The sequence below is a fragment of the Protopterus annectens genome, chromosome 6.part0 (assembly GCF_019279795.1).
Source record: "Protopterus annectens isolate FY-2018-M chromosome 6.part0, PAN1.0, whole genome shotgun sequence".
NCBI classification, from domain to species: domain Eukaryota; kingdom Metazoa; phylum Chordata; order Ceratodontiformes; family Protopteridae; genus Protopterus; species Protopterus annectens.
The window spans coordinates 839028018-839044170 of record NC_056737.1 but is presented as its reverse complement, the minus strand read 5'-3'; the positions used below and the strand labels follow the sequence as shown (position 1 = coordinate 839044170).

Here is a 16153-nt window from a genome sequence, read left to right as displayed (position 1 = left end):
TGTCCCCAGGCTCAAGACCGCATCCGCATCCATTCTCCCTGAAGTGTGATGAGCTGACTTAGCCACATCATTCCTCTTATCCGGATACTAGTTCCAACAGGTGTCCAAGCTGCTAGTCTGTCTGTGGTTGCCTGCATTGTAGTCGGGGCTTTTATCCCTGTATGCCATTGGAGCTGGCACAATGAGAAATGCAGCTTAGTGGATCTTGCCAATTAAAAAGGGATTATTGAAACTGTACATGTAGTCCTTGTTAGGAATATCTGTATAATGCAGTAAAGCATGTGATGTTATGGTTAGTCATCTATACAAAACATTTTCCAAATGAAATGTAGTAGTGCCTTAAGTTTCAGAGTGTAGGATTCCTTGAAAACTTCTGGAGAAAAAACAGATTATTAAACCAGGGAGCAGGGAAGGGGAAGCAAAAGGGTATGAAGTCATGTTGCTGACAGAAATGAGAGAATGGTGTTGAGGGATGTAGTAGATATCAGACTTTTCAAGGATATTAAAAGGGTATACGGCAGGTAACATTTTCAAGAATTTAAAAAGAAAATAACAGTGGCAGAATGTCAAGATTAGGGATTCACAAGCATAGTAGAAGTACCTTTCTCATTAAAAGTGACAATTATCGATAACAGAAAAACCTGAAACCCTGCATGCCTTTCACTTTATTGGAATGTTGCCAGATAAGTGGCATTAAGGACTGGTGATGCATGATAGAGAACACTTGTAAAGTCAACCACTTTTTAAATTAGATTTCTGCTTCATTTTACACAACCAATCATTTTTTCTGCTGACCAGATTAATTTCTATATTAGTTTTTAATTAACTGGTTGCTTACTAAGTGTATTGTAAAATTGGCAGTATATCCACAAGGTTAAACTTGGATTATGTTTCTGTTTTCATACAGATACTGTCTGCGGTGCAGTACTGCCATCAGAAACGAATTGTACATAGAGATCTCAAGGTGAGTGCTGGTATTTTAGCAGCAGGAATTTTCTGTCCACTGCTTTCTGGAAGTATTTGGTTAGCTCAACACATTTTTGATTTGCCAACTAATTTACATGGTTCCATGCCATTTATTTACCTGGCTAATTTGCAGTGTTTTATTTCTATGCTGATTTTAATTCAGGAATTAAACCCTTTTCATTGAAAGGGATTTGGGCAGAAAAGTATTTACATAACTCAGTAAATTTTAGGTGTTAGTTACACCTGGCAGAAATAAAATGCCAGCTCTGTACTTTACAGTCAAAAGGTGTAGAAGTAAACCTCACTCAGTTAATGGCACATATTCCTTAATCTGTAGCATTAATTTGTTCACCTGTCCGTGTTAAATTTTTTTGTAAATATTTTTTTCTTTAGTAGCTAACAGGAGAGTGTTTCAAAATGCCTTAGTATGATATTTTTGTAGCACATAAATTGCTCCAAATAAAACCGCAGACAGGTCATCCAATTTTTCGAAACGCTATAAAGTTAACCTTCTGCATGATTTTTTGCAATGAATGGCAGAGAGGGGCTGCACCGGGACTAGATAATATAGTTGGTTAATGATCTGATGATCTTAATTCATTCCTTACTTGATGGGTGTCTGTTCCATCCTCTGCTCCCAGACGGAAGTGGAGGAATCTTCTGGTGTGTGTGTCAATTTTTATGTGGCAGTATGCATCCTGAAGATCTGTCGAGCACATCCAATCGTATTTCTTCATAGGGGGGAAGTATAGACTGAACCGTGATCATCCAGAATCTTTTTTGACAAATTTGTTTAGGATGCTGAGGTCCAGAATTGGCCTCCAGTCCCCTGTCTTTTTTGGCAGCAAATAGAACCTCGAGTAGAATCCAGATCCTATGTGGTCTGGTGGGGCTGTTTGGGTGGCTCTTTTTAGAAGCAGTTTTTGGATTCTTGAGCTGCTGCTTCTCTTTGACTGGGTGGAACGTCTGGAATATGCTGTAGCGGTCTTGGGTAAAGACTGAAAGAGATGTGATAATCTCCAGCAGTTATCGTCTACACCCAAAAATCTGTGGCTATCCTTTGCCAGGCAAGGTGGTGGAGAGAAAATCATCCCCCGACTGCTTCCACAGAGGTAAGCAATCGGGGTGCTCTTCAGGAGAGCTGATAGGGCTGCCCAGAGAGAATCTCTGGATCCCTGATTTATGTGGTTCCCCCTCTGCCTCTGAAGGGGTGTCTTCCAGTTCCCCCCTCTGCCCCATGGGGAAAACTCGCCGCATGTGTCGCGGAAAGGACCCTGGGATTTCGTGTACCACATCTTTCCACTCCTCTGATTCCTAGAGTAGGAATGTTGGGGGGGGTGGAAAAACGTACGCCTACAGTAGACAAGGTCTTGCTGTCATTTTCACACCTGGCTAAAAGTGCCTTTTACCTTGGGACCAAAAAGAAAAGAAGCCTCTACTGGGGCATTCGGCAAGGAAGGCTTAAAGGGATCTGCAAAATCACATAGGCGCATTCAGGCGTGATGTCTCATGCCAACGCCTGTACCTGCTGCTCTAGCCACCCCTTTGGTAGAGTGAGAAATCAACCGCATGGACTAGTTAGAGATGGATTCCAGGGTGGCAAGTTGTGAGGCAACTTTCACATACATCATCAGAAACTGCTCCTGCTAGGATTTCTGAGAGTTCTGAGATTAGGTCTTTCTGAAGCCGGGGTAAAATGTGCCAGATAGTTCAGGGACTGTATGGCAAAGGTCACTGAAGAGTGCACCCACTCCCCTAGTCTATCACCCAGGACTCCCTGTTAGGGGGATTGGACAGTAGAGCTCTCCTTGGCAAGCTCTTTCTTGGTGGATTCTACCACAACCATAGCATCTACTGGTAGGCCCTTAGACAAGTGTGGGTTGTCCCCTGGAGGAGGAAGAAGTTTGTCTGGTCTCAAAGGGGGATAGGTTCAGTGGCATCGGGACTCTTCCAGGCGTGCTGCACAATGAGCTGAACCAGGTCATCTGCAGGTGGGATCACCCAGGAAATAGAGCCTGCAAGAATACAGACTCCTCCAAGAAGGAAGGGGTGGTGGACTTTCCAGTCTCCCCGCTACTTCAAGATTTCCAGTATGTCTCCAAAGGAGATATCCTCAGGGGGTGACTGTGGGGACCCTTCCCCTTTATTGTAGACTATCTTCAGTGAGAGATTCTTCAGGGGAATCTGTGTGCTTCCTCTTGCTCGATCTCTTGCAAAGTACCACCTCAGCAGGGACATCTGAGGAGGACTCTGCGGAGTGGTCTTGAGGTTCCCATGCCCAGTGTTCTTGAGTAGTGGGCTTTGTCAGCTGCGGCTCAGAGGAAAGATATATGAGTTTCCAGCGCCGAAGGGAGCAGCTGGGAGCTTGCAGAGACAAGTGCTCTCTCAATCACCTGGAAAGCAGGTCCACCCAAAGAGGGATTGCGAGCCCGGAACAGAGAGAGAAAACCTTGGGACTGGGGTCAAACCCTGTTCCAAAACCACTGCCAGGGAAGGAGCCGTGATAAGACCCAGTTCCTTCAAAGCAACCAGAACAGTAGTAGATGGCACCATGGAAAAAACAGGCACGATATACTAGGGATCACTGTGCTTGATAGACCAGTCTCGATCCCTAGGATGGCCTGGCTCCGGGTGAGTCTGGCCAAACGGTAGACTCTGGAGCCATGGTAAGGTCTAGCAATGGAACCGAAGAAGCTGGAATCTGGGTTGGCATCTGTATCGAAGGCTCTCATACTTCCAGAGATGTCGAAGGAGGAAAGTACGTAGGAGTCAGTGGAGAAATCCTATGCTCCGTGTGGGAGGGAGGATTTGGAAGGCATTGGAAATTCTCTGGCCACCTGGAGCTGATCAGCAAGCCTCACTACGTCCAGTTCCGAAAGCCTCCTGGAGGAGCATGTGGATATCGCTGATGGGGAGTCGGGATGCTCTAGAAATGGGCTGCATTGTTGGCCAAAAATTGCATCCACCGAAGGGGAATATCTGGTCAGAGGGGTTATTTCACATTTCGGCACAGAGTTCGAAGGGACCAGCATGATGTATAGGTAGGGGGGGAAGTGACCAGAATTGGAATTAACATTTTTGGTGCCGAAAGGGAAGTCTGTAGTGTTGCAATTGGTGTCGTAGTCTGAGCTTGGGAAATAGGTGCAGAAGATGGCGCCGTAGCTGGCTGCTGAGGTGCCAGAACCAAAGATAGCACCATAGAGGTGGTATGAGGCCTTGGTGCTGGGGATGTTTGTGCCAATTTTGAAATTTTAGCTTTCGGCTCAGTCGACTAGCATGAAGAGAGAAGGGTAGGAGGAGATGAGCCCTCTGTCTCAGAGATGGCCTGCGTGAAAGGAAGATGTAAGGGGACCTTTAAGCATAAGCTTATTTTTACGTTTTGCCCTTTACAAATCTCACAAGGGGTTTCACAAATAGGTGTGGAACCCAGCGACAGTAGACATAGGACATATGGCTGTCCACATTAGGCATTTTCCTGTTGCAATGGTCACAGCGCAATTTTAGCCACAAAGGAAAAAACAAATCACAGAGATGCTCTCAACAACAGAGAAGAAACTTTAGAGGGGGCAAAGGGGAGTACCAGCAATAGGCTAACTAGATATATGAAACAAAAAAGCAAGGCTTAAGAGACCAAATTTGAAAAGACTTTGCTGAGAGTTGACCTGACGGGTCTTGATTCAGTACGCGGCAAACCAGATCTGAGGTAATGGAGCGAGGGGCACTATGGGTAAAAGCTTAGCTCGAGAGTTTTTTTGGCTGGTGTGAGCTTGTTATGGCCGATTTGGTTCCGAGGACAGAACTGACACCCATCAGTAATGAGTGAAGATCAACAACACAGATGGAATGTTGTGGTAAGAACATAGGGTTTTTTGTGCCCATTCCTCCATACTCTCCAAGTGAGTGCATGCAGCATTGACTGCTAAGGTTCTGTGAGCAGCATTGTGGTGAATTGGCTGCGTAGGCTTTTTATGTGATTATTTAAATGTTGGTGTTTCCTCTCTGGGAACACACAAGACTTTTTTTTTTTTTTTTTTTTATTTACAATGTGCTACTTTTTATTGGCTTTTTTTTTTCCAAGCCATTTGTGGGTCACTCGCATATCTACTAAACTGTGTGCAGTTGGGGCAGAGGGTTAAGGCTGTTAGCTGTAGATGTCCTTCCATATCACTGTTGCAGTATTCTTTACAATAGGGATCCCCTGCGAAGGGCAGCCTGACGTTTGGTCAGTATACCAAAGCCTTTTGGTTGTAAAGCGTACGCCGTACTTCAGACGTATGCTCCACATGCACAATGAAGGGCATAGAGGTGACATCCAGGCGTACCATCATCTGAACAACTTTTCTGCCAGTCCCTAACAGTCATTGATGGTCTGAATGCCCATTTGTCTGCTAGTCCTACCACTTTCAGATAAGTGCCCTTTTGTGGTTTTTGATTTGATTTATCTTGTTTGCCTTTTAATCTGGTTACATCCAGAACAGGGGAAATGCCACTGCGGGAGACACTCCCCATAAAGACGGTCACAAGCAGTGTTCTGTGCAGGTGCTTCACAAAGCCATATGTTCATAGGTAGGTACTAGGCTATTGGCTCTAGGGCCTATATAAGCCTAGCCAAAAGTTACCCTGGCTTTCGTCACCCAAAAAATTATTTTCCTGTGCCACTGTCGAGCAGAGCCACAGAAGTGATCCCTGGGGTGAATTTCCTATCTCCCATCCAATCATCAAGATTTTTCTTGAGTGCTAATGAGGAGCTTTGTTTGATATAGATAGGTAGTTTGTTCAAGAGTATGGGAAGTCTCTGGGACAGGAATCTATCCCTCCAGCATGTTCTGTTTATTGTGGTGACAAGGTTTAGGTCCCTAGAGCGTGTAGCTCTGAGGGATTGGAATTTCTTTAAGTGGAGCATGTCCAAAGCTCTGGGTTTGACATAGCTTTGTGTGTTAGGCAGAGATCGCCTCCTGAGTAAGCGATATGCGACAGAGTAAAGCTGCAGTTTTTTTAGACTGTGTCTGCGTAGGGCATCTGTTTGAGGCCGGTAATACTCTTTGTGAGGTATTTCTGCGGCCTTTCCAGTTCTAGATGTCTTGTGAGGTACATACCAAAAGTGACATTGTACTATATAAAGGGTCTAATGAGTGACGAGTAGAGGGGAACAATGACCATTTTTTCCTGGATGAGAAACCTTTTGTGATGAGGTGTGCCACGTGATTATCAAAGGAGAGACTACTGTCCACCTGTGTCCCAAGGCCTCATCACACTTTCAGTGTTAAATAGGCTACCCACCTATGTGTTAGTTCATGGGTACAGAGTTTTTTTACCAAAAGGGATGACCATGCACTTTTTGGTATTGAGCTTGAGGCCATGGCTTTGACACCAGGCATCTGTCAGCGAGGCCCTTTTGTAGGATGTCCATATCTTTTGGAGTTTTGATTATGGCTCCTAGTTTGCAGTCATCTGCAAACTTCATTAGCCAAAGACCTTCTGTGTTAGCCTGTACTTCAGAGAAGTAGATACCAAACAGGAGAGGACCCAGAATTGAACCCTGTGGTACTCTACTTGTCACTGGGCTGAAGTTGGATTTGGAGTCTGCTACTTTCACAGTGTGGGTTCTGTCAGTAAGCCAGTTGGCAACCTATCTTGTGACATATGGATTTATACCTAGTTTAGTGAGTTTATCTATAATTCCAGAGTGGGGGATAGTGTCAAGCCTTGGCGAGATCTATATAGGCTGTGTGGAACCACCTTACCCTCATCTACGGCTTTGGTGACCGCTTCAAAAAGTCTATCAGGTTTAGGAGATGTGATCTGCCTTTTACAAACCCGAACTGGGTGGGGTCCTGAGTTTGGAGATTGCCAATGTCATTGTTTATAAGTTCTATGATACGTTCCATAGCCTTGCAGACCAGGCTCATCAGGCTAATGGGGCAGTAGTTTCCAGGGTCCGTGGTGGCTACCCCTTTGTGGAGTGGGATAAAGGTCGCTGTGTGCCATTCAATGGGCACACAGCCTGAGGTGAGGCTATGATTGAACATGGTACTTGGGTGGGGTGCTAGTTCATTCTGTAGTTCATGTACAATGCAGCCTGGGATGTTGTCAGGTCCCATGGATGCTGTGTTCTTGGCTTTGGAGAGTTGTTTTTTTTTTTTTACCTGTGCAGCTGTGATTACAGGAACTTTGCATTCTTCCGGTATGGAGATGGGCCCTTTAGGGGATGAGAGGGGGATAAAGTTAGCACTAAATCTATCTGCCAGGATGTTGGCAATATCAGTTAGTTCTGTATATTTAGTGCCATTGTGCTGTAACTCAGAGCAGATCTGAGTGTTGCCATTGAGATTCTTGACATAGATATAGAATGCTTTATCTTTAGAGTCAGTGGCGATTTTGTTTTCATAATTAGCTTTGGAGGATTTTGAGGGATCTCTGCTTCTTACTGAGGTTGACCAGGGAGTTCATAGGTAAGTACTAGGCTATCTGCCCAAGGGCCTATGTAAGCCTAGCCAACAAGGTTCCCTGGCTTACGCCACCCAAGAAAGTTATTTTCCTGTGCCACTGACGAGCAGAGAGACAGAAGTGATCCCCGGGGTGTATTTCCTATTTCCCATCCACTCATCAAGATTTTTCTTGGGAGTGCTAATGAAGAACTTTGCTTGACATAGATGGGTAGCCTGTTCCAGAGTATGGGAAGTCTCTGGGATAGGAATCTATCCCTCCAGCATGTCCTGTTTATTGTGGTGACAAGGTTAGGTCCATAGAGCGTGTAGCTCGGAGGGATTGGGATTTCTTTAGGTGTAGCATGTCCAACAGCTCTGGGTTTGACATATTTAGGCAGAGATCACCTCTGAGTAGGCGATATGCTACAGAGTAAAGCTGGAGTTTTTTGAGGCGGTCAGTGTAGGGCATTTGTTTGAGTCCAGTAATCCTCTTTGTGAGGTACTTCTGTAGCCTTCCAGCTGCTGCAGATGTCTTGAGGTACATTCCAAAAGGGGCGTTGTACTCTGTAATGGGTCTGAGTGATGAGTAGAGAGTAACAACGACCTCTTTTTTCCTGGATGAGAACCCTTTTATGATGGTGTGCCACGTAGAAGGACTTCCTGACTACTGTGGCAATGTGACTATCAAATGAGAGACTACTGTCTGCCTGGGTCCCAAGGTCTCTTATCCCGTATTCGGTGTTAGTAGATTGCTGCCTATGTGGTAGTTCATGGGTACAGAGTTTTTACCAAAGGGGATGACACTGCACTTTTTGGCATTGAGCTTGAGGCCATGGCTTTGACACCAGGCATCTGTCTGAGAGGCCCTTCTTTAGGATGTTCACATCATTTGGGGACTTGACTATGGCTCCTAGTTTGCAGTCCTCTGCAAACTTCGTTAGCCAGAGGCCTTCTGTGTTAGCCTGTACTTCAGCGAAGTAGATACCAAACAGGAGCGGTCCCAGGACGGAACCCTGTGGTACTCCACTTGTCACTGGTTTGAGGTCAGATTTGGAGTCTGCAACTTTTACAGTGTGGGTTCTGTCAGTGAGCCAGTTGGCAACCCATCTTGTGATGTAGGGATTTATGCCTAGTTTATTGGGTGTAGCTATAATTCCAGAATGGGGGATGGTGTGGAAAGCCTTGGTGAGGTCAAGATAGGCTGTGTGAACCACTTTACCCTCATCTACGGCTTTGGTGACTGCCTCAGAAGTCGATCAGGTTCAGGAGGCATGATCTGCCTTTCACAAACCCAAAATGATTGGGATCCAGAGTATGGAGGTTACCAATGTCTTTGTTTACGAGTTCCATGATGATACGTTCCATGGCTTTGCAGACCAGGCTAGTCAGGCTAATAGGTCTATAGTTCCCTGGATCAGTGGTGGCTCCCCCTTTATGGAGTGGGATAACTGTTGCTGTGCCCATTCAGTGGGCACAAAGCCTGATGCGAGGCTATTATTGAACATGGTGCTTAAGTGGGGAGCCAGTTCATTCTGAATTTCGTGTCAAACGCAGCCTGGGATGTTGTCCGGTCCCATGGATGCTGTGTTTTCTGCTTTAGAGAGTGCAGCTTTCACCTGCGTAGTTGTTGATTACAGGGACTCTGTGTTCTTCCTGTATAGATATGGGCCCTTTAGGGGGTGGAGGGGGGGTAGAGTTAGCACTGAACCCATCTGCCAGGATGTTGGCAATATCAATTGGTTCTGTAATTTTCATGCCTTTGTGCTGTAACTTGGAGCAGATCTGGGTGTTGCCATTTAGATTCTTGACATAGCTATAGAATGCTTTGTGGTTGTCCTTGGAATTAGTGGTATTTTTATTTTCGTAGCTAGCTTTGGAGGATCTTTTAAAGGGATCTCAGCTTCTTACTGAGGCTGACCAGGAAGCTCCTCCACTCATGGGATTTTACTCTCTTTTGCAACAGTTTCTTCCTTCTGTTGTACAGTTTGTTTATGGCAGGGGACCACCAGATTGGCTTCCTTTTTTTGGAGGATAGCATCTTGGTTCTGTTTGGGATAGCATGATCCATGCACTCATGTAGGTGCTTATAGAGTGCATTTGTGTAGGATTCAGCAGTTGTAACTGTAATGTCCATCTGCATGGGTGTCATGAAGTTCACTACTTCTGTCTTAAGAAGCATGAAGTTGGCTTTGTAGAAATTTCTTACTGTGGTGTCCTTAATGGGGGGTGGGGGTGGGATGTGGATATCGAGGGTGATTAGCTTATGGTTGGATCCGACCAATGAGGAGTTGACTTCAGGTGTGGAACACCAGTCACTCATGTTGGTAATGACTAGGTCTAGGATATTGTTGCTCCTGGTGGGGGTGTAGATAAGTTGATCTAGGGCATTGGAGTTTATGAATTCCAGAAAGCGTTGGACTAAGGAGTTAGTACATGAGTAGTTTTCCCAGTTAATGGTGGGGTAGTTGAAGTCGCCAATTATTAGGGTTTCCTCCAATCATGGGATTTTACTCTTTTTTTGCAACTGTTTTTCTTCTGTTGTAGTTTGTTTATGGCAGGGGACCACCAGACATGTCTTATGAGATTTGTTCCTAAGACATTGAGGAGTCTGCTTTCTTCCCTAGCAAATTTATCTTGAGAACCAGTAACTTAAACCGTTTGCTTACAGGTACCATGAAAGGATCTTCCTGGTCATCAGGCCTGCTGTCTACAAAGGAAAAGGCCAAGAAAGCTAGGTCTGATTTTTCGGCTCTATCGTTTCCACCAGATGTCTCTCTCAAGGCTGCTGAAAGCCCAGAGGAGTGTCTGGTTTCATTCTCGGATTCCTCTGCTGTGACTGTTTCATAGGCCAACATGGACCTGACACCATGCTTGGCCATGGAGGTTTTGCAGACATCTGCACTGGAAGCACAGGGGGAACCTTGGCTGGTTATTACTGAAGGGCCTAGGGATGTTTCCCAAATTTTAATTAGAGAAGAGGTCCCGACTATTACTTTAGTGCTATCTGGGGTCAGAACTTCCACATTTTTTAAGGCCGGCATCCCACTCAAAATAAGCAGAAAACTAAATATATTTTGCTGCTCCCAAAGATCCTAAGAGTGACTGGCAGAACTTCACTCAAGGCTTGTTTAATGCCCCTATGGCTCTCAAGCCTCCATGTGTTTTTTTCTGTTCCTGCTCCCCAACGGTCTTCTACCCCTCTCAAGAGACCTAGGGAGCAGGATTCTTCTGAGGAGGAAAAGGAAGAGTATCCGTCCTGATTCTTCTCCAGTGGAGATTGCATTTGGTGATACTGTTTCCAGAATGTTGGAATTTTTAAAATGGGACTGCTCTCAAGTGTCTCTTCAGAAGAGGTGCTACAAGCTTTTGCAAATGGAGTCTCTTAGGCCCTCTGCTGTTTCACCAGTACTTGCTGGATGCTTTTTCTACTGCTCCTCAGGCTCCTGATTTTGATCCACACTGCTCCATAAAAACCTGATAGGTTTTATAATGTGCCTGTTGACTGCAAATTGTTTTGTGTTCTGCTGATTCTTCTTTGGTGTTTGTGGCTTCAGATAAGGCTTCCAGTAGATTTCTGCCATCTGATAAGGATAGCAGAACCATGGAGATTGTATAAGAAGGTGTACATTTCTACTACCCTGGCATTTAGAGCTGTTAATTATCAGACATGCATGACTAGGTGTGTGTTGGCTGTTCTCTCAAGCCTGTCAGGCTGTTTCTGATCTTCCTGATTCTGAGGGGAAGGCCTTTACCCTTGTCTTGCTTGGGATGTCCTCCCAAGTGGCCTGTCATTCCATTAAATGCAGCTGATGCTTCAGCTAGGGCTGTTGCTTTTAGGTCTGTTCTGAGGTGGTATTCCTGGCTCAGACTTCAGTCTTTACCTAATGTCAAAGTTAAACTGAAGGATGCTCCTATGGACAATAAGCATTTGTTTGTTGCTGCTGCTGCGGAGTTTAAGTCCTTGCAAGAAAAAGGCAAGGCCTTATAGAAATTGAAACATATTTTTATTTCACGTATGCTCAAGCTTGAGGAGCTATCCAAGTAAACCTGCATTTGTTCATAGACCGTCTTGCCCTCTCAAAGGTAAGCGGGGTGATAGAAGGGGCCTTCTATTCGGAGGCCTCCTTTTCCTGACACATCAGGTGCTGTCTGATTCTCCTGTTCTTCTCCGTCACATTTCTCTCTCTGCATCTTTCCCTATCCCTGTTTCATGAAAGGCTACCCAAGACTTCTGTTTTTTTTTTTTTTTCCATAATTTGCCAGGATTATTTCATAGTTTTGGAAATATCTTCACACTCCTTTGTGGATATTCCTCTGCCTCTTCAGAAGCAACTGTCTTTTTTTTCAGAGATGCTTCAGGACCTATTAGCTCAAAGAACAATTCAAGAAGTTCCAACTCCTCAGAGGGGGCAGGGGTTTTTGCTCAATGTTCTTGGTCCCCAGGAAAGAAGTCACCTGAAGACCAATACTGGATTTTTCTCAGCTAAACACCTTTTTGAAGTCCCTTCCTTTCGGATGTTATCCCTTCAAACCTGATTTCCTCTGCTACTTCCTCAGGCATTTTCTAGTTTCCCTGGATTTTAAGGATGCATATCTACACATTCCTATTCATCCCTTTTTTTGGAAGTTTTTACATTTCTCTGTTTCCTGACATTTTCAGTTTTCTGCTTTGTGCTTAGGCCTCTCTACTGCTCCAAGGGTCTTCAAATGCCCTGCTGTTATGATTGTCTTCTGTGGGCTAAGGGGAGTACAGGTATTTCCCTATATGGACAACCTGCTTATTCAGTCCTCTTCTCAAGCAGTTTTGGTTTAGCAGCTACACTTTACAGTTTCTGTCTTTCAAAGCCTGGGGCTTAATGTAAATTTCTATAGCCATTCCTGACTTTCTCATCATTTTTTCTGGGTTGCAGGAACCAGACTGTTCCAATGCTGGCACCCCTGCCTTCTCTCAAGGCCTTAACTCTCCTCACAACCAGAGAATTTCTGAGGGCTCTGGGTTTACATGGCTTCCACCATTCCCATGATCCCTCTAGCCAAGCTCCACATGAGATAGCTTCACTGGTTTATAAAGTCAGTTTGGCTTCAACATTCTAGTCTTTTAGAGTTTCTAGTCCCTCTACTTCCATGCCTCAAGCTGGAACTTCAGTAGATCAGTATGTATACCTTTAAGAAGCTTTCCATAGGCTTGCACATTTGTATAAATACTGAGCACGTGTGAGCCAAACTGCTATTTTGTAGAGAGCTGTTAAAATGTAAGCATGTATGTAATGGTCTGTCAAACAGTTTATATTTTATGTTGCTGCTATCCATCCTGATGTTTCTATATAATAAAACATACAAATGAACTACGCCACCCTTTCGTCTTGAATCATAACATAGGGCGAGTGACATGGTGTCAGAATGGGATCCAGAATCAAGGCCAGGAGGCACTCTGTTGATGTTGGAGGAATATAGAGGAATGGATCATCCCTACTGCACGTACTACTCGCAAAACCAGTTAGAAACTAATTCCAGGTACTTAAACTTGCTTAAACGATTTCTTACTCGGATATAAAATGAAGCGCTCAGAACGCTGAAAACTAATTTCTAGTTTAATGAAATGTCCAAAAGTGCAACACTGATAAAAATATTCAAAATAGTTACAAAAATGTTTGAAATATTGTCTGAATCGCATCAAATGTAGAAAATAAGGAAAACAACAACGTTTTGCTATGTGCTAATTTGTAACATTAATTAAAGCTATTAGAGATATCTGAAGATTACAAAGTGTTTGCAGGTTTGTGCTGTATTACAGTGCAGTTATTTGGCAAAATACAGCCCTTTCGAAGCATATTTCGCAAAGTACAGTATTGCAAAGAGTTCATTATGCATTTGAATGTTGTTACAAGTACCTGGTGTGTGTGCGTGTTTGTACATAATTACAAGTAGACCAAGACTGCATTGCGTTTTCCTATAATTTGTTGCATGGCAGAAGGATTTCGTAGACCAGCTCCACTTATCTTTGATAATATTGCAGACAGTTATAGCGTGTTTGAGCAAGAGTACGATTTTTTCTTACAGCTGAATTTTCTGATAAGATGCACATACAGAGGCATTTATTTTGCTTAATTTAGCTGATTCTGAAGCCATAGAAAGAGAGCGTTCATTTGTGTATGCACTTGCTGTGTTTGCAGAGGAAGGGGAAAACAGTCGTATATTGGTTCAGGCAGACACAAGGGAAGCCCCCCCCCCCCCCCCGAGTGCTTAAAATATAAATTTAGAGAAATGTGCAACTCCCAAACAAATGTTTCAATGGAAAGGCACTTATTTTACACAAGGGATCAAAAGCCTATATAACTGACTTGAGAAACAAAGGTAAAATGTGCAGATTTGGTGATTTAAGGGATGAGTTAATAAGAGACTTGTGTATGGTATTAAAGATGATGCTTTGAAAAAGATTTTGCTTCGTGAAAGTGATTTAACTTTGAATAAGGCCATTGAGATTTGTCAGCTGTATGAGCTCACAGAAAAGCACGCAAATATGCTTATAAATGAGAAATACATGCTTCCAGTATCTTCTAGTACTAATGTTTGACAGTATGATGCAGCACGTGGTTAAAAGAAACAGGCCCCAGCACATGGCAGCAACTGAGAGTCCTGTAGCAGCCCCTGTTAAACCCTGTAACATTCTAGGAAACTCCAGAGCACGCACAGTCTCAGTGAAGCACAAGGATGAGTCAGCAAACTCAAAGCATGTTCCCTCACCTAAACCTCATAGTCAGCTGTTATAATTGAGGTGGCAATCATGTGGCTAAAACTGAAAAGTGCTTAGCTTTAGGTCAGCAATCCCACAGATATAAAAAGTGGAATAATTTCCAAAAGTTTGGTAAATCAAATAGGGCAGATTCTTTTATTAAAAGGGAACATTCAAAGAGAAGTTGATCAATTAGAAAATGGTGATCCTACTTATGTTGATGGTGTGTCTGCTTAATGAAACAGTGAAGTAGATTTGTGGGCAAAGAATGAAGCATTTTGTACTGTTTGGATAAATGGAAGAACCATAGAGCTCAGCGTTGACACTTGTTCAAAGTGCAGTGTTACGCCAGCAGAAACATCTGCTAGAGTATGTGCTGGTGAGACGCTTGAGTTGGCGAAGTGTGCGAAGCTTGTTGCAGTGAAGAAATTCAGACCGAAGGTTCAGTAGTGCTTTCATGTTACTCTTCTGGGAACAGCTGTGACTTGCGATTTTACATAGTCAAAAGGCACATACAGTCATTAGTAGGCTTCAGAGACAGTTTGAAAATGGGACTACTTTTATTTAATAAGGAAATCCACCATGTAAGCTTGGAAGACAACTGTTCTGATTTTGCCCAGTCTGTTTTCTGTAACTATGCTGATCTTTTTCAGAGACGATCTAGGCAAACTCCCAGTTGTGTGCCCCATGAAGTTAGACCCTCAAGTCAGCCCAGTTGTCAAACCAGCCCGGAAAGTTCCAGTAGCTATGCAAAACAGAGTCAAAGCTGAGCTAGATAAAATGTTGCAGCAAGGTGTGATTTGTCCATTTGATGAACTGACTGATTTTCTTACATGGTAGTAACTCATAAGAAAAACTCCACCAGAATATGTATTGATCCACAAGATTTAAACAAAGCACTGAAAAGCCATAGTCATCCAGTGGCATACAGTCAAAGAAGTCACTGCTCTTATGTCAAATGCCATTGTTTTTTTCTGTTTTAGATGCGAAGAGTTCATTTTGGCAAATTTTGCTTGACTGAAAATCTTCATTGTTAACCACTTTCAGTACTCCTTTTGGCAAGTACGGATTTGTGAGAATGCTATTTGGGATAAATTCTGCCAGTGAAGTCTTCCAGTGTGCCATGGAACATTATTTTCTGGATATCCATGTGCTGCTATAGATATTCTAGTAGGAGGTAATGGTGAAGCCAAGCATGACAGAAACATCAAAGCTATGGAAGGAGCACGTGAAGTGAATCTTAAGCTAAATCTTCAGAAGTGCAAATTCAGGCTACGAGAAGTTATTCATGTTGGGCACTTAACCAGTTCAGGCTTATGACCAGATCCTTCCAAGCAAACAGCAATTCTTGAGATGCTAGCTCCAGATAATGTTCTAGCCCTACAACGTTTTCTTGGCATGGTTAACTACCTAGGCAAGTTCATTCCAGAGTTGAGCCAACTTTCAGCACCACTCAGAGTTGACATGCTGCAACGATATATCGTGGTCCTGGTTAGAACACCACCAAAGTGTATTTGATGTCCTGAAACAGAAAATCGCCAGTCCACCAACTTTCAGATACTATGATGTTTACAAACAAGTAACTCTTTCTTGTGATGCTTTGAAATTTGGGCTTGGTGCAGTCATTCAAGAGAGCAGTCCAGTAGCCTGTTTGTCCAGAACTCTAACCCAAACCAAGATGCGGTATGCGTAGATAAAGAACTCTTGGCAATTGTTTGCATGTTGGAAGTTTCATGATTATATTTATGGCTGACCTGTTCAAATTGAAACAGATTATCAACCTCCAGTCGCTATTTTGAGAAAGCCTTTGCATACAGCTCCTGCCAGATTGCAACGCATAATTTTCAAATTGCAAAAGTATAATTTCAATCTTGTCTACACAAAAGGCAAAGTTTTTATCTTGCTGATACTTTATCCAGAAATACCACTGAACAGCATGAACATGAGCAATTTGATTTTGAAGTCATGGAAGTGTGAAACTTTTCTTCCACACATCTTGAACTTAGAAGTCACACAGCCTTAGATC

At 43.6% G+C, this 16153-nt stretch overlaps 1 protein-coding gene across 1 annotated transcript in view; it reads left to right on the top strand.

Annotated features, from left to right (window-relative positions):
• MARK3 (microtubule affinity regulating kinase 3) overlaps positions 1–16153 on the top strand; it is a gene marked incomplete in the record, with an annotated part of 2430063 nt that overhangs the window by 1216237 nt on the left and 1197673 nt on the right. Inside the window, 1 exon segment of the mRNA XM_044074521.1 lies at positions 908–964. Within this exon segment, the coding sequence (XP_043930456.1) occupies positions 908–964 (57 nt within the window).